At 42.5% G+C, this 26,531-nt stretch overlaps 1 protein-coding gene across 1 annotated transcript in view; it reads left to right on the plus strand.

Annotated features, from left to right (window-relative positions):
* The first annotated feature begins 11,255 nt into the window (after positions 1-11,255).
* The window catches only part of LOC122548476 (fibulin-7), a 45,281-nt gene continuing 30,005 nt past the window's right edge, over positions 11,256-26,531 (plus strand). The window contains exons 1-2 of the mRNA XM_043687188.1: positions 11,256-11,602; positions 18,032-18,191. Coding sequence (XP_043543123.1) covers positions 11,528-11,602; positions 18,032-18,191 — 235 coding nt within the window. The 5' untranslated portion in view covers positions 11,256-11,527. The remainder of the gene's footprint in view (positions 11,603-18,031; positions 18,192-26,531) is intronic.

The raw sequence follows: 26,531 nt of genomic DNA on the forward strand, positions 1-26,531 counted from the left end.
TGGACAAATAATGTCAAATACAGTCTGGTACCACAATTACTGGGCAAACCAATTGACACCCCCCCTCCGCCCACCCTATACACACACAAGTTAATTTTCTATGTTAATGTCCTGCTGGTTCCCACTAAGTTGGATGTTTACAAAAGAAGCATTTGTTGGATCTCTCCGTATAGCAGTTTTGCATCTGTCAACTTCTGCATTCTGGCCCCTTTTAATCCAGAGCTTTGACATCACGTCCACATCTCAACCAGCAGAGTGCGCTCATTGGCTGTGATTCTGAATTGGATTGTTTTGTCATGGAGACTTTACAGTTACAATCCAGTGGAGGGTGCTGCTATCTATGTTTTGTTTAGCCTGTGGCTGACAATGTAAACTAATTTCTTCCTGTGTCTGCTTAGTCCTGAGGTACCCATATTTTCCTCAGTTGAAATGTAAGTGTTGTGAGCCATTGCACCAACAGTGACCCATGGTTGTCCATTAACACGGTTTTGTGAAGGGTAGATCATGCCTAACTAACCTTATTGAGTTTGTCAAGAAGGTGACAAAACAGGTGGACGAAGTTAAAGCGGTTGATGTGGTGTATATGGACTTCAGTAAAGTGTTTGACAAGGTTCCACATGGTAAGCTATTGCACAAAATACGGAGTTCCAGGCTTGAAGGTGATTTAGCAGTTTGGATCAGGAATTGGCTAGCAGAAAGAAGACAGAGGGTGGTGCTTGATGGGAAATGTTCAACCTGGAGCTCAGTTACCAGTGGTATGCCGCAAGGATCTGTTTTGGATGTTTGTCATTTTTATAAATGATCTGGATGTGGACATAGAAGATCAGGTTAGTAAATTTGCGGATGGCACTAAGTTAGGCAGAGTTGTGGATAGTGCCGAAGGATGACGTGGGTTACAGAGGGACGTAGATAAAATGGAGTTTAATGTGGAAAAGTGTGAGGTAGTTTACTTCGGAAGAAGTATTACAAATGCAGAGTTCTGGGCTAATTGTAAAATTCTTGGCAGTGTAGATGAACAGGGAGATCTCAGCGTCCAGGTGCATAAATCCCTGAAAGTTGCCACCCAGGTTGATCAGGCTGTCAAGAAGGCATATGGTGTGTTGGCATTTATTGGTACAGAGATTGAGTTTCGGAGGCACAAGGTCATGCTTCGGCTGTATAAGACAGTGGTCAGATGGCACCTGGAGTATTGCGTGCAGTTCTGATCTCTGCATTACAGGAAGGATGTGGAAACTTTGGAAAGGGCTCAAAGGAGATTTACTAGGATGTTGCCTGGTATGGAAGGAAGGTCTTATGAGGAAAGGCTGAGGATATTGAGGCTGTGTTCAATGTAGAGAAGAAGTTTGAGAGGTGACTTAAGCGAGACATGTAAGATAATCAGAGGGTTAGATAGGGTGGATAGTTAGAGCCTTTTTCTTCGGATGGTGAAGGCTAACACAAGAGGACATAGATTTAGGACAGATATCATGAGTAGTTTCTTTAATCGAAGTAGTAGGGGGGTGCAACAGCCTGCCTGCAACAGTAGTAGACTCGCTGACGTTAAGGGCATTTGAATGGGCATTGGACATACCTTTCTATTGTTATCCATATGTATAGGTTAGATGGGCATCAGATTAATTTCACAGTGAGGCGCAACATCGAGGGCAGAAAGGTCTGTAACCTTCTGTTCTACGTAATGGAAGGTAAAGTACCCCATCATCAAGCTGTCTCTCTAAATGAAGATGGCGTCTATTCAAGGTCATTAGTTTCCACCAAGGTTCTTCCTTCTTTGCCTCCTCATTAAGACATTGTGACTCGAAGCATCCTGCAGTCTGATGGATGTTGTCACCATTTTGCTCCTCTCAGACAATGATATCAATGGTGCTGTGCTTCAACTAGAGCTTCAGAGCACTTCTGGTTTCTCTCCTGAACTGTTGGACATCTGAGAACTGAGAAAACTGGACCTGTCAAAGAAAATGCTTTTCAGCCATTCGAATATCATATCAATCCATCAAAGTTGATTTTTTCAGTGGTTTTGCCTGAATACGAGGGTGAAGCTCAAGGACATTAAAATCACCAGGAAAATAGTACTGGGCAAATTGTTGAAAGTGCAGACATACAGATCACCAGTCCTGGCTGACTTCATCCAAGGGTTTTAAAATAAGCAGGGAGATTGGTGCTTTGGTTCCAATTCTCTCAAATTCCCTAGATTTGAGAAAGCTTCCATGAGTTTGGAAAATAATGAGTATAGCTTCTTTATTCAAAAAGGCAGGGAGAGAGAAAGCAGAAAATTACAAGCCAGTGAGCTTAACAACTGTCAGAGGGAAACTGACAGAGGTATTATTGGGGCACTTTGTTGACTCTTCCTGATTATGTTGAATCTATCAGAGTTTTGTGACAATGAAATCATGTTCAACCATTTTATTGGAGTTCTTCTGAAAAAGTAATGTTCGCGTGAATAAAGGAAATCAGTGGATGTACTGTAATTAGATTTCCAGAAGGTATTTAATAAAGTGCCACATTAAAATGTATTTCACAAAATAAAAGCTTACAGTGTACAAGAAAATATATTCATGTGGATTGAAGATTGTCTCGCCAACAGGAAAGCAAAGATGTAAATGGGCCATTTTCTTGTTGGCAGGGTAGTCAGGATCAATACTAAAGGTTCAACTCTTTGCAATTTATATAAATGACTTGAATAAAAGGAAAAAGGTATGGTAACTAAATTTGTTGATGACATAAGATGAGGAGGAAAAGCAAGCTATGGAGAGAATGTAAGGAAGCTACAAAGGGATCAAGGTAGGTTCAATGAATGGGCGAACATTGGGCAAATATGTACAATATGGGAAAATCTGAAGTTATCCATTTTGGAAAAAGGACAGAAAAGAAGTATATGATCTAAATGATGAAATAGTGCAGAGCTGAGAGATCTCTGTGTCCTGGTGCACGGATTGTTAAAGGTTTTTAGGAAGATACAGCAAGTAATTTTGTGAGTTGGCTTGGAGGGGAATTTGTAATTATGAACGCTGATTATTGGCAAGTGGTGATAGAACCCACCCCACAACTAGAGAACCGAATCACAGCCCTCCTCAAAAACCTTCAGAAATCTGGAGAAATAAATAAGACCGACTTCCAAAAAATGAAATCAGACGGATCCAACACACCATGTTCCTACAGATTACCCAAAATTCACAAACCAGGAGCCCCCCTCAGACCCACTGACTCGCTACCTGGAACACCAACGTACATATTGCCCAAGGAGCTAAACCAAAGACCAAAACACTTAGTAGAAAACTCATGCCACTCCACTGACTCCACCCAAGAATTCCTGAAGACACCAAAATAGAAGAGGATGAAATAATGGTCTCCTTTGATATAACAGCCCTGTTCACATCCATCAACATCAACCTGACCAAGAAACACTGACTATATTATTATAAGAACCAAAGACACATACACCAAACATCACCAACTTCATCAGCAAGAACAAAAGACAGTATCGTCAAGCTAGTGGACCTATGCTTTACCACCCACTTCACCTTCAGTAACAAAACCTACAGACAAACCAACGGAACACCCATGGGGTCTCCGATATCAGGATTCTTAGCAGAGGCAGTAATACAGAGACTCGAACAAATAGCTCTATCAAACATCCAACCCAAAGTTTGGGTTTGCTATGTGGATGACACCTTTGTCATCACTAAATGAAACAAATTAGAGGAAACATTCAAGACCATCAATAATACCCTTACTGGCATAAAATTTACTAAAGAGGAGGAAAACAACAACAAACTGCCCATTCTGAGATGTCACAGTAGACAGCCAATGGGGAACTTGAAACCAGCATCTAGAGGAAAACAACACATACGGACCAAATACTGAACTACAGAAGCAATCATTCCAACAACCACAAACGAAGCTGCATCAGAACAATATTTCAACAAGCCACCACACACTGCAGCACAGAGGAACTAGGTAGAGGAAAATCACCTCTACAGTGTATTCAAAAAGAGGGAGCTGAGAGTGCAATAGGTGGATGGAGGTGGGGGTGAAGATGATAGGTGGGATAGGAGGGTGGAGCGGATAGGTGGGAAGGATGATTGACAGGTGGGACAGTATTGAGCTGGAAGGCTGGAACAGGGGTAAGGTTGGGGGAGGGAAAATGAGGAAACTGGTGAAGTACACATTGATACCAGTGGGGTTGGAAGGTCCCAAGGTGGAAGATGAGGCATTCTTCCTCCAGGCATCAGGTGGTGAGGGAGTGGCGGTGGAGGAGGCCTAGGACCTGCATATTCTCAGCAGAGTGGGAGGGGCCACGGGGTGTTGGGGTTGATTGATGCGGGTGTCCGGCAGATGTTCTCTAAAGCGCTCTGTGAGAAGGCGTCCAGTCTCCCTCATATAGAGGAGACCGCATCGGGAGCAATGGATACAATAAATGACATTGGTGGATGTGCAGGTGAAACTTTGATGGATGTGGAAGGCTCCTTTGGGGCCTTGGGCGGAGGTGAAGGGGGAGGTGTGGGCACAGGTTTTGCAATTCCTGTTGTGGTAGGGGAAGGTGCCAGGAGGGGAGGGTGGTTTGTTGGGAGGCGTGGGACCGCAATTTCCTCTCCCACGTGGTTGAAGATGCCCTCCAACGCATCTCATCCATGTCCCGCGCCTCTGCCCTTTAACCCCACCCTTCCAACTGCAACAAGGCCTGAACCCCTCTGGTCCTCACCTTCCAGCCCACCATCCTCCACAAAAAAAATCACATCATGTGCCGACATTTCCACCACCTACAAACTGACCCCACCACCAAGAACATATTTCCTTCCCCACCCCGCAAAGACCGTTCCCTCCACGATTACCTGGTCAGGTCCACTCCCCCAACAACCCACCCTGCCCTCCTGGCACCTTACCCTGCCACCGCAGGAATTGCGAATCCTGCACCCACACCTCCCCCCTCACCTCCATCCAAGGCCCCAAAGGAGCCTTCCACATCCATCAAAGTTTAACCTGCTCTTCCACACCATTTATTGTATCCGTTGCTCCCAATACAGTCTCCTCTACATTGAGGAGAATGGACACCTTCTCGCAGAGCACTTTAGAGAACACCTCCAGGACACCAGAACCAATTGACCCCACTGCCTCGTGGCCAAACATTTCAACTCCCCCTCCCACTCTGCCAAGGACATGCAGGCTCTGGGCCTCCTCCATTGCCACTCCCTCACCTCCTGACACCTGGAGGAAGAATGCCTCATCTTCCGCCTTGGAATGCTTCAACCCCAGGGCATCAATGTGGACTTCACCAGTTTCCTCATTTCCCCTCCCCCACCTTACCCCAGTTCCAGTTTACAGCTCAGCACCATCCTCATGACCAGTCCCACCTGTCAATCCTCCTTCCCACCTATCCGCTCCACCTTAACTCCCACCTCCATTCACCTCCATTGCATTCTGAGCTACCTTCTCCGCAACCCCACCCCCCTTCCCATTCATCTCTCCACTCTCAAGGTTCCCAGCCTCATTCCTGATGAAGGGCTTTTGCCCAAAACGTCGATTCTCCTGCTCCTCGGATGCTGCCTGACCTGCTGTGCTTTTCCAGCACCACTCTAAACTTGATCCAATGAACACAGTCTGCCAATTTCTCAGCAACAAACCCAAACAAGCAGACAAAATGCATCCAGAAACCCTAGCCACTCTCCCCTACATCAAAGACATCTCAGAAATGACTGCCAGACTACTCAGACCTCTTGGAATTATAGTAGCCCTCAAACCCACCAACACACTAAAACAGCAGCTAATGAACTTGAAAGACCCTATACAGACAAGCAAACTTAATGTCATTTACAAATACCTTGCAAGAACTATAACAAACACTACATTGCACAAATAGGCAGACAACTAGCCACCAGGATAAATGGACATCAACTAGCCACAAAAAGACATGACCCACTCTCACTATTATCCTTATATATGGATGAGGAAGGACACCACTTCGACTGGGACAACACATCCATCCTAGAACAATGTGGAAGGGCTAATGCCCTTCCTGAAGAAGGGCTAATGCCCGAAACGTCGATTCTCCTGTTCCCTAGATGCTGCCTGACCTGCTGCGCTTTTCCAGCAACACATTTCCATCTCTGATCTCCAGCATCTGCAGACCTCACTTTCTCCATCCTAGAACAAGCCAAATAGAGATACACACGAGAATTCGTAGAAGCATGGTACGCCTACCAGAACTCTAACAACAAACACATTGACTTAGATCCCATTTACCACCCCCTGACAAAAATACAGGAAATGATGTCACCGCCGGAAATGACATCACCAACCCAAGGAAACCCAAACATATAAATAGAAAGTGGGCTACACCACCAGTGCTTCATTCGGAGGCTCACTGAAGATGTTACCTAGTATGGTAATGAAACAGCTGAAACTGAACCTTCCAGGTCAGCAAGCAAACCTACATCCAGAGAATTAATACTAAAGAGGACTGGATCAGATTGCAGCAGGACATTAATATACTTACAGAATTGGGCATATATTTGGCAAATTAAGTTCAAGATAACTAAATATGAAGTAGTATGCTTTAGTAGAGAGATAAGGGGGTAATTTATTACTTGGAAGAAGCAAGTCTACAAGAGTTAGAGGAATAAAAGATACTCCAAGTGCAAATGCACCTTATTGAAAGTTGTGTGAGAGGTTGACAAGGTCATGGAAAAGCAAATCAAGTTCTGGGTTTTACGTCTAGAAGGATTGAATCAAGAAGCAGTGAATTAAGTTAAACTTGTCAAACTTTGGTTAGACCATACTTGCAGAGTGCTGTGTTTCTGGTCATCGTCATCATTTAAAATGGATGTAGAAGCATTGACAGCAAATATTTACAAGCATGAGATCAGAAAGGTTTACATTTGATGTAAAGAATGACAGGCTGGGTTCCGTTTCTTTAATCAAAAGAAGGCTGAGGAGGTGAAAGGTTTTTGATAGATTGTCTACAAGAGAATGTTTCCTCTAAAGGGGAAGGGCAACTAGAGACTCTCGATATAAAATTGTCACCAATAAATCTAAAAAGGAGTTCAGAAGACAATATTTTATCCTAAGAATGTAGAACTCACGACCACGGGGAACAGTCGAAGAGAATAGTATAGATGAAACTGGACAAATATTTCCATGAGAATAGAGTCAACTGCTTTAATAATTATTTGCATCATGAAATGACTGAAGGAACCTCAAATGGGTAAAAACAACCCATGGAAATTAGGCTGAATGGCCTGTTTCTATGTAGTATAGTAGCTGTCATGTTCATCTTGCACTTGAATGGTTTCCAGTTCAAAACCAATCAAAAAAGCACTCCAATGCTATTGGGCAGCATGGTGGTTTAGTGGTTAGTAGTGCTTCCTCACAACACCAAAGACCCAGGTTCAGATCCAGCCTTGTGGGATGGTCTGTGTGGAGGGGCTAGGTGTGGGGGGGGATTGCTCTTTGAAAGGTTCCTGCAGATTCAATGGTCCAGATAGTCCCTTTCTGCACTATAGGGATTCTATGTGTAAATTCTACATAGTCAGTCTGGATCTTAAAAGGGTCTTGCCAGTAGCAGACTCCCCCACCCTCACTATTATCCCACTGCAATGATTTTCTCAATGCATTTTGCACGAGGGTTATCAACTCCACAGTGTATTATGGTGGATGCAATTCCATCACCACACTGTGCCACAGTCTTGAATGTTAATTCATCCCTGTGGTGATCCCTGTCCTTCAAATAGGACATTAAACCTAGTGCCCAGTTTGCCATTTAGATGCATATTACAATTTTCCAAACAAGAACAGGGGAAGGGAGTTTTTGCTGTGTCCTGAATAGCCATTCTACTTCAACTAGCAACATTACTGTTTGATGAACTGCTTATCCAATTCCCTGCTGTACTCATCTCTGTCTTAAATGAGAGACCTTTACTTGGAACTGTATCTCCTACCTTTAGTTTCCCAATAAAGAGGAATAATTTATCTGCATCCATCCTGCCAAGTCCCAGCAGAATTCACAGGTTTCAACAAAGCAACCTTTTGTTCAGTTAACTTCAAATGAATATAGGCCTAACTTGCTCAATCTTTCCTCATAAGACAAGTCCTCCATTCCCAGCATGATTGGAGTGAATCTTCTCTGAATCACCTCCAATTCAAATACGTCCTATTTTAAACAAAGAGAACAAACCACAATAGAGTATTCCAGGTGTGGACTTGCCAATATCTTGCACCACTGTGGCAAGACTTCTCTATTTTTATTCCCTCTTACAATAAAGGCAAATTCCATATGCCTTCCCCAATTACTTTCTGTACCTGCACATTAACTTTACATAATTCATGTGCAAGGGCACCTAAATCTCTGTACTACAGAACTCTGCAGTCTCTTGCCATTCCAATCAGGGAGCCCTGATCTGTAAACATCTGACTTACAAATGCTTGTACTTATAAACGCAATCCCATACAGGAGTGTCATTTTAAAGATTCAACATACAGACATTTCCTGTACATACAAATGCTTGCCTTGCATTATCCAAATGTGTCTTGCATACAACTTGCATACAAACCGACTTGCAAAATGTCGACTCCAGAATGGAACCCATTCACAACTCAGGGACTGTCTGTATCCTGTTTTTAGGTCGTAGAATCATTATACCTCAGAACAAGGCCATTCAGCCCATTTTGTAAATGCTGGCTCTCTGTAGAACATGCCTATAAGTAGCTAAAATCAGAGGCTAGTTGGAAAGAAACTAAACTACCCCCCAGCTCCTCTGACCCCAATTTGAAGAGAGCCAGCACTGCCTTAACTTTTGCCCCACAACCAAAAACAGCTTAAAGCTTGGTTTAATTTCATTGGCTTTTCTAAGAATCTTGCTATGTATTGCACTTTGAAAGTATTCCATTGTTACCAAATGTCCAAAATGGCCCTTACCAGTTTTTATAGATGCACCATTGAAAGCATCCTACCCGGATGTATTACAAGCTTGGTGTGGCAACTGCTCTACCCAAGAAATTACAGAGTTGTGAATGCAGCCCAGTCTGTCATGCAAAACAGCCTTCCTCCCACTGACTCCTTCAAGACTTCCCACGGACTCAGGAAAGCAGCCAACATAACCAAAGACCTCTCCCACCCCAGTTATACTCTCGTCGACCCTGTTCCATCAGGCAGAATATACAAAAGTTTGAAAACGTGCCAACAGATTCAAGAACAGCTTCTTCCCCATTGTTATCAGACGTATGAATGGACCTCTCGTATATTAATGTTGACCTTTCTCTGCACCTTCTCTGTAGCTGTAACACTATATTCTGCATTCTGTTCTATTACCCTGATTTACTCATGTAAGATACAATTTGTCTGGATAGTATGTAAAACAACTGTTTTCAGTGTATCTCTGTGCATTTCACAATAATAAATCAAATCAAATCAATACTTCACATGTGCTGCCCTGTTATATGGAACACAGAACATTACAGAACAGTACAGGCCCTTCGGCCCTCGATGTTGCACCAACTTTGGAACCAATCTGAAGCCCATCTAACATTTTCATCCATATGTTTATCCAATGGCATTTAAATACCTTTAAAGTTGGTGAGTCTACTACTGTTACAGGCAGTGCATTCTATGCCTCTACTACTCTGAGTATAGAAACTACCTCTGACATCTGTCCTATATCTTTTACTCCACAATTTAAAGCTATGTCTCCTTGTGCTAGCCAACACCATCTGAGAAAAAAGGTTGAGAGGAGACTTAATTGAGACATATAAGGTAATCTAACCCTCTGATTACCTTATATGTCTCAATTAAGTCTCCTCTCAACCTTCTCTCTGAAGAAAACAGCCTCACATCCCTCAGCCTTTCCTCATAAAACCTTCCCTCCAGACCAGGCAACATCCTAGTAAATCTCCTCTGCACCTTTTCCAAAGCTTCCACTTCCTTCAAATAATGTGGTGACCAGAACTGTACGCAATACTCCAAGTACAGCTGCACTTGAGTTTTGTATAGTTGCAGCAAGACCTTGTGCCTCCGAAACTCAATCCCTCTACTAATAAAAGCTAACGCACTGTACGCCTCTCCTAACAACACTATCAACTTGGGTAGCAACTTTCAGGGAACTATGAACATGGATACCGAGACCTCTCTGCTCATCTACACTACCAAGAATCTTACCATTAGCCCAGTACTCTTTATTCATGTTGCTCCTTCCAAAGTAAATCACCTCACACTTTTCTGCATTAAACTCCATTTGCCACCTCTCAGCCCAACTCTGCATTTATCTACGTCCCTCTGTAACCTGCAACATCCTTCAGCACTATCCATAACTCCACTGACATTAGTGTCATCCACAAATTTACTAATCCATCCTTCCACACCTTCATCTAGGTCATTTATAAAAATACCAAACAGCAGTAACCCCAAAACAGATCCATGCCGTACACCACTGGTAACTAAGCTCCAGGATGAACATTTCCCATCAAGCACCACTCTCTGTCTTCTTTCGACTAGACAATTTCTGATCTAAACCGCTAAATTACCCTCAATCCCATGCCTCCATATTTTGTACAATAGCCCACCGTGGGCAATGGTAGTTAGGTATATTTTTTATAATTAGGTATATTTCTCATATTTCCATTTTAATTGAATTCTTTTTTAAAATCAGAGAACTGTTTATAATTTTAAAGATATCACATCTAAAGTTTTAAAATACTCTAATCCCTATTATCACTCACCATTTTGGTAATATTTCAAAAATCACAAAAATAATTGTTGTTTTTAATATTTTCAGTGGGGTTCAGTTCTGAAACCTGACGGGATAGTGTTTGTTTCACCAATTGATCAGCTGCACGAATTCACCGTGTGCATTGGAGATATTTTCTAATCAACCCGTCAAAGAAGTCATTACACGTTTCCGGAGTGGATGTAAGGGTATCTTGCAATATTGCATGATCACATTGAAAAATCCTTGTGCCCACGGATGTAAACCGCCTTGAAAAGGAATGGGTTTATGTTCCAGGTCTATGTCGTAACATATTTGAAGAGGTTGATATACCAACTATTTGTAAAGTCACCCTTATTTAATTTATGTTTTTTGCTCAAGCTAAAAAATAATGTAATTCTTAAAGCGTGCTTTGATATTCTTTTTTTTTAAAAAAAGTAATTGTAAAGTTGAAGGCATGTTTTGGTCTAAATTTTACCAGCTTCCTCCCCACCCCTTTTCCGTAAAGGGGCGGACCAACATCATCCTGAGAGGAACCTCAGCCTTTCCTACTCTGACCAGGCAGTCCTGCAGAGATCACCCCCAGCTCCCGCAGCAAGAAAACAAACCGCAGGTTTTGTTGTGGGTCCGGTCGCGTCTGGAAAAGGAGCCCGTGGTAAACACAGCCAGCTGTTCTCATGTTATTCCAGGAGGGAAACTCACTGGAAGCGATGCTCTCGCTGTAAATGCACCTGCAAGTCAGAGCCAGGGGTTTTCCTGGTTTGGGTGGAGGGGGGTGGGTAGGGTGAAAACCCGATCCTGAAGGAATTCCCCAGGATTAGAGGAGGACAGGCGATATGGTTGCTGCTGTTCAGCACGGTGTTTTTCTGTACCTCGTGCTCTCCTGCTTTTACCCATCCCATGCAGCGCAGGTAAGCAGCGACTTCAGTCTTCACTCTTCTTTAGAAAAACCGTGAAGCGAGAACAGGAGGGAGATGAGTTTATTTGTGAATTAAAAAGTGAACAATTTCCAAAGTAAATGCCATGGGACAAGGGATGGACGCTCTTGTCGGTTTGCAGACTTTCCCGCAAACTTGTTTAAAGTTGATACGTCCGAGCCGTTGGAACAAATTTTACAGAAGGGAAAAAAAACATTTCAGGCGTTGTACGCGTGAAACTCTTTGTTTAACGCGTGTTTTAAGCATTTTCACCAGCTATTTATGTGTGTACATTGAGGAGCTGCTCACACAGAATGGTTTAAACATTGCTGGAAGTGGTCGTTGTGCACTTTACAGAGAGAGCTCTAAAACTTGAGAGGAGCTGGCTGTGTAATGGAAACAAGAGTGGAGATGCAAGCATATTATTTCCCAATGTTCGAGTGTAAGGTACAGCTGCAGAAGAGTAAACAGCTGTAATTGAACAAGCATCCACAGGACAGGACAAAATTACAATACAGCACACAGCTACTGTGCAGTACACGGCCATAGTGCAGTACAGGAGACAGTGAGGTCTGCAGATACTGGAGATCAGAGTTGAGAGTGTGTTGCTGGAAAAGCACAGCAGGTCAGGCAGTATCCGAGGAGTTGTACAGTCGGTTCTACTATAACACGCGTTTCTTCAACGCGAATTGGCTTTAACGCGATTAAAGATTTTTGACATTTATTTGTAGAACGCCAAATTTCCTTACCTGTATTGGTAATAACGCGGTTCCGACCCTCATTAATTTAAATGGCGAGGCTATTCTGCGACCTTACAATGCAAGATCGCATGAGAACGGAACTGTCACGTTATATCAGAACCGACTGTACACAGCTATAGTGCAGCACACAGTTATAGTGCAATACAGAGCTATAGTGCAGCACACAGTTATAGTGCTATAGAGAGCTATAGGGCAGCACACAGTTATAGTGCAATAGTTATTATGCAGCACACAGTTATAGTGCAGCACACAGCTATAGTTTAGCACACAGTTATAGTGCAGCACACAGTTATAGTGCAGCACACAGTTATAGTGCAGCACACAGTTATAGTGCAATACACATTTATATTGCAGCACACGGTTATAATGCAGCATACGGTTATAGTGCAGCACACAGCTACAGTGCAATACACAGTTATAGTGTAATACACAGCTATAGTGCAGCACACAGTTATAGTGCAATACAGTTAGTGCAGCACACAGCTATAGTGCAGCACACAGCTACAGTGCAGCACACAGCTATAGTGCAGCACACAGCTATAGCGCAATACACAGCTAACGTGCAGCACACAGCTATAGTGCAATACACAGCTGTAGTGCAGCACACAGCTATAGCGCAATACACAGCTATAGTGCAGCACACAGCTATAGTGCAGCACACAGCTATAGTGCAGCACACAGTTATAGTGTAATACACAGTTATAGTGTAATACACAGCTATAGTGCAGCAGAGTTATAGTGCAGCACACAGCTACAGTGCAGCACACAGCTAACGTGCAGCACACAGCTAACGTGCAGCACACAGCTAACGTGCAGCACACAGCTAACATGCAATACACAGCTATAGGGCAGCACACAGCTATAGTGCAGCACACAGTTATAGTGCAGCACACAGTTATAGTGCAGCACACAGTTATAGTGCAGCACACAGCTATAATGCAGCACACCGATATAGTGCAATACACCGATATAGTGCAATACACAGTTATAGTGCAGCACACAGTTATAGTGCAGCACACGGTTATAGAGCAATACACTGTTATAGTGTAATACACAGCTATAGTACAGCACACAGTTATAGTGCAATACACAGTTATAATGCAGCATACAGTTATAGTGTAGCACACAGTTATAGTGCAATACACAGTTATAGTTCAATACACAGCTATAGTGCAGCACACAGCTATTGTGTAGCATATAGCTTAGTGCAGCACACAGTTATAGTGCAGCATACAGTTATAGTGCAATACACAGTTATAGTGCAGCACACAGCTATCGTGCAGCACACAGCTATAGCGCAATACACAGCTATAGTGCAGCACACAGTTATAATGCAGCACACAGTTATAGTGTAGCACACAGTTATAGTGTAGTACACAGCTATAGTGCAGCACACAGCTATAGTGCAGCACACAGCTATAGTGCAGCACGCAGTTATAGTGCAGCACGCAGTTATAGTGCAGCACGCAGTTATAGTGCAGCACACAGCTATAGTGCAATACACAGCTATAGTGCAGCACACAGCTATAGCGCAATACACAGCTATAGTGCAATACACAGCTGTAGTGCAGCACACAGCTATAGCACAATACACATCTATAGTGCAGCATACAGCTATACCGCAATACACAGCTGTAGTGCAATACATAGCTGTAGTGCAGCACACAGCTAGAGTGCAGCACACAACTATAGTGCAATGCACAGCTATAGTGCGGCACACAGCCATAGTGCAGCATGTAGCTATAATGCAATACACACCTATAGTGCAGCACAAAGTTATATTGCAATACACAGCTATAGTGAGCAGACAACTATAGTGAAATACACAGTTATAGTGCAGCACACAGTTATAGTGCAGCACACAGTGATAGTGCAATACACAGTTATAGTGCAGCACACAGCTATAGTTCAATACACAGCTATAGTGCAGCACACAGTGATAGTGCAATACAGTTATAGTGCAGCACACAGTTATAGTTCAATACACAGCTATAGTGCAGCACACAGCTATTGTGTAGCATATAGCTTAGTGCAGCACACAGTTATAGTGCAATATACAGCTATAGTGCAGCACACAGCTATCGTGCAGCACACAGCTATCGTGCAGCACACAGCTATAGTGCAGCACACGGTTATAGTGCAATACACAGTTATAGTGCAATACACAGCTATAGTGCAGCACACAGCTATAGTGCAATACACAGTTATAATGCAGTACACAGTTATAGTGTAACACACAGTTATAGTGCAATACACAGCTATAGTGCAATACACAGTTATTATAGTGCAGCACGCAGTTAAAGTGCAATACACAGTTATAGTGCAATACACAGTTTTAGTGCAGCACACAGCTACAGTGCAATACACAGCTATAGTGCAGCACACAGCTATAGTGCAATACACAGCTATAGTGCAGCACACAGCTATAGTGCGGTACACAGCTATAGCGCAATACACAGCTATAGCGCAATACACAGCTGTAGTGCAGCACACAGCTATAGCGCAATACACAGCTGTAGTGAGGCACACAGCTATAGCGCAATACACAGTTATAGTGCAATACACAGCTGTAGTGAGGCACACAGCTAGAGTGCAACATACAGCTATAGTGCAGCACTCAGCTATAGTGCAATGCACAGCCATAGTGCAGCATGTAGCTATAGTGCAGCATGTAGCTATAATGCAATACACACCTATAGTGCAGCACACAGTTATAGTGCAGCACACAGCTATAGTGAGCACACAACTATAGTGCTATGCATAGTTACAGTGCAGCACACAGCTATAGTGCAATACACGGTAATAGTGCAGCACAAAGCTATAGTGAGCACACAACTATAGTGCAAGACACACAGCTGTAGTGCAATACACAGCTATCGTGCAGCACACAGTTAAAGTGCAATACATTTATATTGCAGCACACAGCTATAGTGCAGCACACAGTTATAGTGCAATACACAGCTATAGTTCAATACACAGCTATAGTGCAGCACACAGCTATAGTGCAGCATACAGCTGTAGTGCAGCACACAGTTATAGTGCAATACACAGCTGTAGGGCAGCACACAGCTACAGTGCAATACATTTACAGTGCAATACACAGTCGTAGTGCAGCACACAGCTATAGTGCAGCACATAGTTATAGTGCAATACACAGTTGTAGTGCAGAACACAGTAATAGTGCAATACACAGTTGTAGTGCAGCGCATAGCTATAGTGCAGCACACAGTTAAAGTGCAACCCACAGTTATATTGCAGCACACAGTGTAGTGCAGCACACAGCTGTAGTGCAATACACAGTTACAGTGCAACACACAGCTATACTGCAGCATATAGCTATAGTGCAATACACAGTTATAGTGCAGCACACAGCTATAGGGCAGCACACAGTTATAGTGCAGCACACAGTTATAGTGCAATACACAGCTATAGTTCAATACAGTTATAGTGCAGCACACAGCTATAGGGCAGCACACAGTTATAGTGTAGCACACTGCTATAGCACAATACACAGCTGTCGTGCAGCACACATATATAGTGCAATGCACAGCTATAGTGTAGCATATAGCTACAGTGCAGCACAGTTATTGTGCAATACACATCTGTAGTGCAGCACACAGCTGTCGTGCAATGCACAGTAATAGTGTAGCACACAGCTATAGTGCAATGCACAGCTATAGTGCAGCATATAGCTATAGTGCAATACATAACTATAGTGCAGTGCACAGCTGTAGTGTAGAACACAGCTATAGTACAATTCACAGCTATGGTGCCGCACACAGCTGTAGTGCAGCATGTAGCTATAGTGCAATACACACCTATAGTGCAGCACACAGTTATATGCAATACACAGCTATAGTGAGCAGGCAACTATAGTGGAATACACAGTTATAGTGCAGCACATAGTTATAGTGAGCACACAACTATAGTGCTATGCATAGTTTCAGTGCAGCACACAGCTATAGCGCAATACACAGCTATAGTGCAGCACACATCTATAGTGCATTACACTGCTGTAGTGCAGCACACAGTTATAGCGCAACAAACAGCTATAGGGCAGCATACAGCTATAGTGCAGCACACAGTTATAGTGCAGCATATAGCTATAGTGCAGCACACAGTTATATTGCGATACACAGCTATTGTGAGCACACAACTATAGTGGAATACACAGCTATAGTGAGCATACAACTATTGTGCTATGCAGTTACAGTGCAGCACACAGCTATGGTGCAGCACACAGCTATAGTGCAATATACAGCTATTGTGCAATACACAATAATAGTGCAGCACAGTTACAGTGCAATACACAGTTATAGTGCAATACACACCTTTAGTACAGCACACAGTTATAGTGCAATACACAGCTATAGTGAGCACACAACTATAGTGGAATACACAGTTATAGTGCAGCACACAGCTATAGTGAGCACACAACTACAGTGCTATACATAGTTACACTGCAGCACACAGCTATAGTGCAGCATACAGCTATAGTGCAATACACAGCTATAGTGCAATACACGGTAATAGTGCTGCACACAACTATAGTGCAGTACACAGTTATAGTGCAATACACAGCTGTAGTGCAGCACACAGCTATAGTGCAATACACAGCTATAGTGCAATACACGGTAATAGTGCTGCACACAGCTATAGTGAGCACACAACTATAGAGTAGCAACACAGCTATAGTGCAATACACAGTTATAGTGCAATACACAGCTATAGTGCAATACACAGCTATAGTGCAGCACACAGCTATAGTGCAGCTCACAGCTATAGTGCAGCACACTGCTATAGTGAAGTACAAAGCTGTAGTGCAATACACAGCTATAGTGCAGCTCACAGCTATAGTGCAGCACACAGTTATAGTGCAATACAGTTATAGTGCAGCACACAGTTATAGTGCAATACACAGCTATAGTGCAGCACACAGTTATAGTGCAATACACAGTTCTAGTGCAGCACACAGTTATAGTGCAATACACAACTATAGTGCAGCACACAGTTATAGTGCAGCAAATGTTTGAAGTCAATGCTGGCACATTGGAAGATGGTTGTGGTTTTGAAGGTCAGTCATCTCAGCGCTAGAACGTCTCTGCAGAAATTCCTCAGAGTGGTGTCCTATGCCTAACCATCTTCAACTACTTCATCAATGACCTTCCTTTCATCATCAGGTCAAAAGTCAGAATGTTTGTCAATGATTGCACAGTGTTCAGAACCATTTGCAACACCTCAGATATTGAAGCAGTCCACATTCCAGGCTTGGACTGTAAAGTTTAAAGTAATGTTTGTGTCACACAAAAGCCAGGAAATGGTAATCTCCAATAAGAAAAACCCATGCACAATAATAAAACAACAAATCACAATTTTCTGGAACAACTATAGTGCAGCACATGGCTAGAATATAATATTAGCTGGAATATGGCACACAGATACAATATAGTTTACATCTTGAATACAACATACAATATGTGGGTATAATAGAGCAGATCTAGAATAAAGCACACACCTCTGATGCAGTATGCAATTGTAGAATAATGTAGATTTAGAATACAGGACACAGTTGTGGAATAACAGTCTGACCACATTTTGACCACGTGTTTAAACAGTAAATATTAGGACTAAGACCTTATTCACCTCTGTTTTCATTGTGTAGGGTTGCCTGAATAAACAGAAAGTCCTAACTGTCATCCGACAAATGCAACAGTTCTTAAAAGGACAAGAAACACATTTCACTGATGGAATTCGTACCATGAAAGCCAAGCTTTCAGCCTTACAGATATCTGTGACCAAACTGACAGCAGACCAACCCTCAGGTATGTTAACATCAAACCCATATCAGCAGAAACCTGTTACACCAAACAAGTGTCTATAAAGAAAAACCCAAAAGAACTGCAAATGCTGGAAATCAGAAACAAAACCAGAAATTGCTGGAAAAAGTCAGCAGGTCTGGCAGTATCTGTGGAGAGAAATCACAGTTAACATTTCTTACCCCTCTTCAGACCCAAAACATTGACTACAACGTTGTGCTTTCCCAACTATCTACTGATGAGGTCTCCTAACAAATAGATCCTCTCTGCATATCTGGGCAGGCATCCTTGATTGCTACCCCAAGGAAGGAGAATGAAACAAATCCTACAAAAGTTGAATGATGTGACTTTTGAGAACCCTTGTGCAAAGGGTTCTCAGGGTAAGGGAATTGGGTGCTGCCCCTTTAATTTTGTGGAAACTTTGAGTCAGTGATTCTTGGCAATCCAAGCAGCCTGAACAAATGATGTTTCAAAGTGGGCTGGTTCAATTTTTACCACTTCTTGAATGAACTTGACCTTTAAAAACAAGTCATGAATGTTGGTGTCAGTGGTAAAACCAGTATTGGTTTTCTGGAATAACTTGCAGGCTAGACTGAGTAAAAGTGGCAGATCACCTTCCAGAACAGATGTTGGTGATCCAGATGGGTTCTTAATAATAATAAATCAAGTCTCGTGGTCACCATTACTGAGACTAGATTTTAAGTTGCTGATTTATTAAATTGAATTTCATCAGCTACCACAGTGGGATTCAAAGCATTAGCCTGGGCTCTGAATTGCTCATCCAGTTACATGACCATCTCCCAACTGCCTTCAGAGCTGGGGTCTTCAAACTCTGGTGGAGCAAGCTAGTTTAAAGCAATTTATAGATTCAGAGCACCATAAACATTGTCACACTGGGCCTGTTCCTTTTTACTTCACTTGATATGAAATGCCTTAACCCCTAAACATCCTTGAGAATGGAGAATGATATTGGAGAGGAGGCTGCTGAGTGAAGATGAGCTAGACCCTCTCCCTTAGCCAACATCATCCTTGATTCAGCAAGCTCATGTGCCCAATAAACTGAGATCTTAGGAGGAGATTCTTAAAAAATATTCATTCATAGTAAGTGGACGACGTTGGTTGGGTCAGCAATTAAAGCCCATCCCTAATTGCTGAGTGGGTTGCTTGGCATTACAGAGGACAGTTAAAAGTCTCCTTCATTGCTGTGGGTCTGGAGTCTCATATAGGCTAGACAAGGGCAGATTTCCTTTCCAAAAGGGTATTAGAGAGCCAGATGAATATTTACAACAGTCAGCAATGGCTACCTGCTTGTCATTGCACTGTTTTTTAATTCCAGACTTTATAGATTGAATACAAATGGCACCATGCTGGGATTAAATCTTATGTGTCCAGAACATTAGTCTAGGGTTCTGCATGAATAGTCCGAAGACTTTATAACCATTCCACCTCCTCCCCAGATACTCTGAAGTAAGTAGTTAAGTGTCCTCAATATTGACATCATCTCAAGTTTCATTTCTCCCCTAAGACTGAACCAGTTTATGGCATGGGAATGCTGTTTCTGTCTCAGAGTGTCTTAGGATTTAAGAACATCCAAAACTCATAACATCGAATAAACATAAAAAGTTTGTTCAAAAGCATGTATAAACCGAAGGCTGTGTAGAGAAAAATGTTAAAAGCAACTTGCTGTGCTTTGCCTTTCTACCTCTTGTAACTTGCAGGTACTTGGAGTAATAGCTATAGCTTAATGTCTGGGTTAACACAAAATCTTCATGGATTTATAGCTTAATAGTTCATATGATTTTACATCATACTTACTAATGTGCCGAATTACAAAGCAGTTGCATAAGGATTTGCCAATTATATTGTTATAGAGTCATTGCACATTGTCACATTTCAACACGATCCAGTGTTCAAGGTGTCAAATGTTCTTTTCATTACGGACATACTGGGGATTAGAGGCTGGAGGTTGGAGTTTCCTTTGCATTAATATGCCAGGATAATAGCATAAAGTGGCAAAATCAGTGATAAATCTTGGTAATGTGTTTCTGCATGGAGCCAAATTTATGACTCATTGTCTACACCGTACCCATCACACTTTGTGACCTGCTCAATGTAAATAAAAGCCTTGGATCGCAGGTTTAGAGTACCTAGTGAATTCTCCTACTGCTATCCTGTTGCAGATTCTTCCTGGGATCATGTGGTGACAGTGTTAGTAGGCTTGGGATAGCTGTGAAAAAGGTCAATGGTGCATTGATTACATTATTTAATCTGAGATGCAATAGAAGGGGAAGGCTGAAGCCAAACCCAAAACTTACCTTTTTAGGAGTCATTTCTTCTGATTATGCTTTTTTCTGTTCAGTAAAGTGACATAACATTTGATGCTTCAGACGATCACAGCTTCATGCTGCTAATGGTTTGTAGATTCTAAAGCTTCATGCATCTTTATTCCATTTGAGCAAATCTTGTAAAACAAATGGGTCAAGACCCTTTTATTGCCTATCCCATCTTAATTCTCCTGTGCAGAGTAGAATCCTATCTGTGGTATTCTGACACCATTTAGATTAAGATCTGATAATGGGATTGATACGTTAAGCTCCAAAGTTATTACAGCAGGGCAAACTGTTTGGTAAAGGTAAACCAAGGATTTGGAAGAATGGCAATCGAAAGTCTTGTACTAGTGCTAAATGTTGCGCCATATCTTGGATGGGATCTTAATCCGAGTTCCATGGCAGATTCAAAAGTTTCAAAAGTGTCAAGAACTCTCCGAAGACAAAAATGGAAACAAGTCCAGTAAAGAATTGTTGACATCTATCCAAGCATAGTTGCCGCTATTTCTGATATAGAGTATAGAACCTAGAACAATACAGCGCAGAACAGGCCCTTTGGCCCTCAATGTTGCGCCGACCCGTGAACTATTCTCAGTTCCCCCTACACTATCCCATCATGCATGTGCTTATCCAAGGATTGTTTAAATCTCCCTAATGTGGCTGAGTCAACTACATTAGCAGGTAGGGCATTCCACGCCCTTACCATTCTCTGAGTAAAGAATCTGCCTCTGACATTTGTCTTAAATCTATCACCCCTCAATTTGTAGCTATGCCCCCTCGTCCAAACTAACGTCATCATCCTAGGAAAAAGACTTTCACTGTCTACCCTATCTAATCCTCTGATCATCTTGTATGTCTCAATCAAATCCCCTCTTAGCCTTCATCTTTGCAATGAGAACAGACCCAAGTCTCTCAGCCTTTCCTCATAAGACCTTCCCTCCAGATCAGGCAACATCCTCGTAAATCTCCTCTGCACCTTTTCCAATGCTTCCACATCCTTCCCAAAATATGGCGACCAGAACTGTCCACAATATTCCAAGTGTGACCGTAGTAACATTTTGTATAGTTGCAGCATAATATTGCGGCTCCGGAACTCAATCCCTCTACAAATGAAACCTAACACACCGTATGCCTTCTTAACAGCACTATCAAGCTGGGTGGCAACTTTCAGGGATCTATGTACATGGACTCCAAGATCCCTCTGCACATCCACACTACCAAGATTCTTTCCATTGACTCAGTACTCTGTCTTCCTGTTATTCTTCCCAAAGTGCATCACCTCACATTTAGCTGCATTGAACTCCATTTGCCACCTCTCAGCCCAATTCTGCAGTTTAACCAAGTCCCCCTGCAATCTGTAACATTCTTACAAACTGTCCACCGACTTTAGTGTCATCTGCAAAGTTATTAAACCGTCCACCTATGTTTGTGTCTAAGTCATTTCTAAAAGTAACAAACAGCAGTGGTCCCAAAACAGATCCTTGTGCCACACCACTAGTAACCGGACTCCAGGCTGAATATTTTCCATCAACCACCACTCACTGCTTTCTTTCAGAAAGCCAGTTTCTAATCCAAACTGCTAAATCCAAAATGCCTCTGCATTTTCTCCAACAGCTTACCATGTAGAACTTTATCAAAGGCTTTACTGAAGTCCATGTATGCCATGTCAACTGCCCTACCTTCATCCACGTGCTTGGTCACCTTCTCAAAAAACTCAATGAGGTTTGTGAGACACGACCTGCCCTTGACGAAACCATGTTGACTGTCTGAAATCAAATTGTTGCTTGCTAGATGATTATAAATTTCATCTCATAATCCTTTCCAAAACCTTTCCTACAACAGGAGTAAGGCTCACTGTTCTATAGTTACCTGGGTCATCTCTACTGCCCTTCTTGAACAAGGGCATAACATTTGCAATCCTCCAGTCCTCTGGTACTAAACCTGTAGACAATGATGACTCAAATAGCAAAGCCAAAGGCTCTGCTATCTCCTCCATAGCTTCCCAAAGAATCCTCGGATAGATCCCATCCGGCCCAGGGGACTTGTCTACTTTCACTCCTTCTAGAAATGATAACACCTGTTCGTAACTAACCTCGATCCTTTCTAGTCTAATATCTCATACCTCATTCTTCTCCTTTACAATATTCTCCTTTTCCTGAGTGAAAACCGATGAGAAATGTTCGTTTAGCACCTCTCCAATCTCCACAGGGTCCACCTTCAACTTCCTACTTCTGTCTTTGACTGTCCCTATTCCGACCCTAGTCATTCTCTTTTTCTTCACATACCTATGGAAAGCTTTAGGGTTCTCCTTTATTCTATTTGCTAAAGACTGCTCGAGTCCTCTCTTTACTCTTCTTAACTCTCTCTTTAAATCCTTCCGAGCTGATCTGTAACTCTCCATCGCCTTATCTGAACAACTTGCCTCATCAACACATAAGACTCCTTCTTCTGCTTAACATGAGATGCAATTTCTGTAGTAAACCACAATTTCCTTACCTTATCATTCCCTCCCTGCTTGACAGAGATATACCTATCAAGGACACGCAATATCTGTTCCTTAAACCAGCTCTACATTTCGATTGCCCCCATCCCCTGCATTTTGCTACCCCATTCTGTGCATCCTAATTCTTGCCTAATCGCATTATAATTGCCCTTGCCCCATCGGTAACTCTTACCCTGTGCTAAGTACCTATCCCTTTCCATCGCAACACTAAACATAACTGAATTATGGTCACTCTGTCCAAAGTGCTCACCTACAACTAAATCAAACACCTGGCCTAGTTCATTACCAAGTACCAGATCCAGTGTGGCCTCCCCTCTTGTCGGCCCTTCGACATACTGAGTCAGGAAACCCTCCTGTACACATTGAACAAAAAATGATCCATCTGACGTACTAGAGTTATAGCATTTCCAGTCAATGTTGGGGAAGTTAAAGTCCCCCATCATGACCACCCTGTTCCTTTCACTCCTGCGCAGAATAATTTTGCCAATCCCCTCTTCCACCTCCCTGGAACTCTGCGGAGGCCTATTAAAAAAAACTCCAAGCAGTGTGACCTCTCCTCTCCGGTTTCTAACCTCAGCCCACACTACCTCAGTAGACGAGCCCTCATCAAAAGTTCTTTCAGCCACCGTTGTACTATCCTTGACTAACAAGGCCACACCTCCCCCCTCTTTTACCGCCTTGCCTGTTCTTAGTGAAAGATCTATACCCTGGAACCTGCAACATCCATTCCTCACCCTGCTCTATCCATGTCTCCAAAATGGCCACAACATCAAAGTCCCAGATACCTACCCATGCTGCAAGCTCACCTACCTTATTTCGAATACTTCTGGCTTTGAAGTAGACACACTTCGAACCAGCTTGCTCTCTGCCAGCACATTCCTGTGACCCTGAAATCCTGTCCCTGTCCTCCCTACTCTCATCCCCCTCTGCACTGCAACTACGTCTCAGGTTCCCATCCCCCTGAGTAGAAGAAATTGCATTTCAGTTTCTCAAGATGTTCCAATGGGCTACTTGAAATAACTCCACAGCAAAGGTATCCTATCTCCCAGCCACCCTTTATTTATACATGCATAATATTTGTCGCTGGTCCAGCTGCTTCAGAGCCAGCTCTCTGAATGAGCTGAAGCTCTGACAGTCCTGTTTATATCTGTCAGCCAGGGCTCTGTGATTGCAATGAGTAACAACCCCAATCAAGAATTCATATTCTATGAGGTCCATCTCACTGACTTTGTTACAATCTCTACAAATACCTAACACTACGCAGATAATTATTTTTTAAGTATTGTTGCTTGCATATGGGTAGGTCTGCAAGAAAACAAAATGAATTGATCTGTTTTTTGATGGTGTTGGTTAATTACTATGGGAGAATGTACTTGCTCTTTCTTGAATAATCATGTGGAATTTCTATACATGGCCAACCCACCTGGGACCTTGGTTTAACGATTAATTCGAAAGACCAGCAATGTAAATTTGTAATATGCAAGCTTGCCCAATGCTGTATGGAAGTGGCAAATAAGATTATGGGGTAGAACTTCTGAATTCGATCAGAACAATAACCAAGGAATTTCAGGCACAAAATGGTGTTTAGCACTAATTGAGTGTAATAATTTTTTGTACTACTTTTCACCCACTAAACAAAGCCATGCCCAAGGATAAGTTCATTGTGGGGTAGATTTGTGCCAATTATTCTTGTCTTTTCTCCCTCCCATGTTCTTTCATAGGGTGTGGGTGTCACTGATAGGACCAGGGTTTGCCCATCTCTCAACATCCTTGGGCTGAGAGCTTTTCTTGTACGTCATTTTCAGAAAGCAGTTAAGAGTTGACCATATTGCTACAGGTCTGGAGGATGGCAGATTTCCTTCCCTAAAGAACTTCAACAAATTACACCTATTACCAGTAGCTTCGTGGTTACCATGCTGAGACTGGCTGTCAGTTCCAGATGTATTAAGACATTTTATCCCTAGGACAATAGCCTATGATAGTGACACTATGGTACCATCTCCTCTTTGAGGAGGCTTTTAAAACATCCTTTGTTTAAGTGCAAATGCACTAATAGGTATCTTTTAAAGGCTTTTAAATGCAAACATGCACTTAATTTACTAAGAACCTGACTACCAATGAGTTTAGGAAAGGTTTAAGTATAATTTTTGAATGTCACTGTCATTGACCTAGTGAGGGCAAAGTGGTCTGTGTTCAACTGAGCTTGGTCCATGACTTGGAAGGGAATTTGATGGTTCCTGACACTCCTGTTTAACATTTTGAATTTAAGGCAGTATCTAAATTCACCAGAAGCTTCTTCTTATTCATATGGCAGGGGAAACAGAAAGTTTGATATTGTATTTTGGTAATGCCATAGGCGCGTAATCCAGAACCCCAAATTAAGATTCTGTTTAATATATAATTAATTTAAATTAATATATTTGAACCTGGGTTCAAATCCTGCAATGGCAGATTGTGAAATTTGAATTCAATAAAATCTAGAATAAAAAGTTGATCTAATGATGACCATTGTCGTTTGTCATAAAAACCCACCTGGTTCATTTCTATCCTTTAGGGAAGGAAATATGCTATCCTTAGCTGGTCTGGCCTACATGTGACTTCAGATCCACAGCAATGTTGTTGACTCTTAACTGCCTTCTGGGAAATTATGGATGGGCAATAAATGTTGACCTAGCCAGCGATGCCTATGCCCCACCAGCAAATAAAGAATCCAGTCAGCTGACAATGTGAGTGATTGTGACTTCCACCAGGAGTGAATCTCTCAGGACAGATGTTCAGTTTATGGAGCATAATGTGGGAAAATGTAAGTGTTTCACCTTGGCAAGCAGAATAGGCAAGCTGAATATTATTTAAATGGAGAGAGATTGCAGAATGTTGTGCTACACAGGGATTTGGAATCGAACTTGCATGTAAAACAAGTAATTAGGAAAGCAGGGCATTAGTGAGACAATAAGCTGAATCTTCCTAGTCCCTAAATGGCATGGACAATGGTGACTCAGTTGGGTAACTAAGATGTTTTGCTGAAATGAAATTCTCAATGTCAAGAGCAAATACTTTGAATCTTTAACCAAGTGGTGAATGATGACACGAGAACCTCGCTACTGACCAGCGTGAGACCTATTTGCTTGTATTGGCATGTTTTATTACTGAGCTCACCTCATGATATGCAGTTTCCCATGTTCTTACCTGCTGAATAAAAACTTGATGGTTTCAAGGAGAGACAGACGGGTATCTGACGACTCCATGCCATTTGCTCCTCCAGACCTCTCTCTTGGACAACAATCACCAAGGTCTCAGGACATGCTCCTTTGGTTCATGGCACCCTCATGACACATCTCCGATTCACTTATAACATGGTTAGAATCAGAGAATCCCTACAGTGTCGAAACGGGCCTTCAGCCCAACAAGTCCACACTGACCCTCCAATTAGCAAACCACCTAGACCCGTTCCCCTACCCTTTTATTCTACGTTTCCCATGACTAATGCACCTAGCCTACAGATCCCTGAACATTCTG

The sequence above is a fragment of the Chiloscyllium plagiosum genome, chromosome 3, assembly GCF_004010195.1.
Source record: "Chiloscyllium plagiosum isolate BGI_BamShark_2017 chromosome 3, ASM401019v2, whole genome shotgun sequence".
NCBI lineage: Eukaryota > Metazoa > Chordata > Chondrichthyes > Orectolobiformes > Hemiscylliidae > Chiloscyllium > Chiloscyllium plagiosum.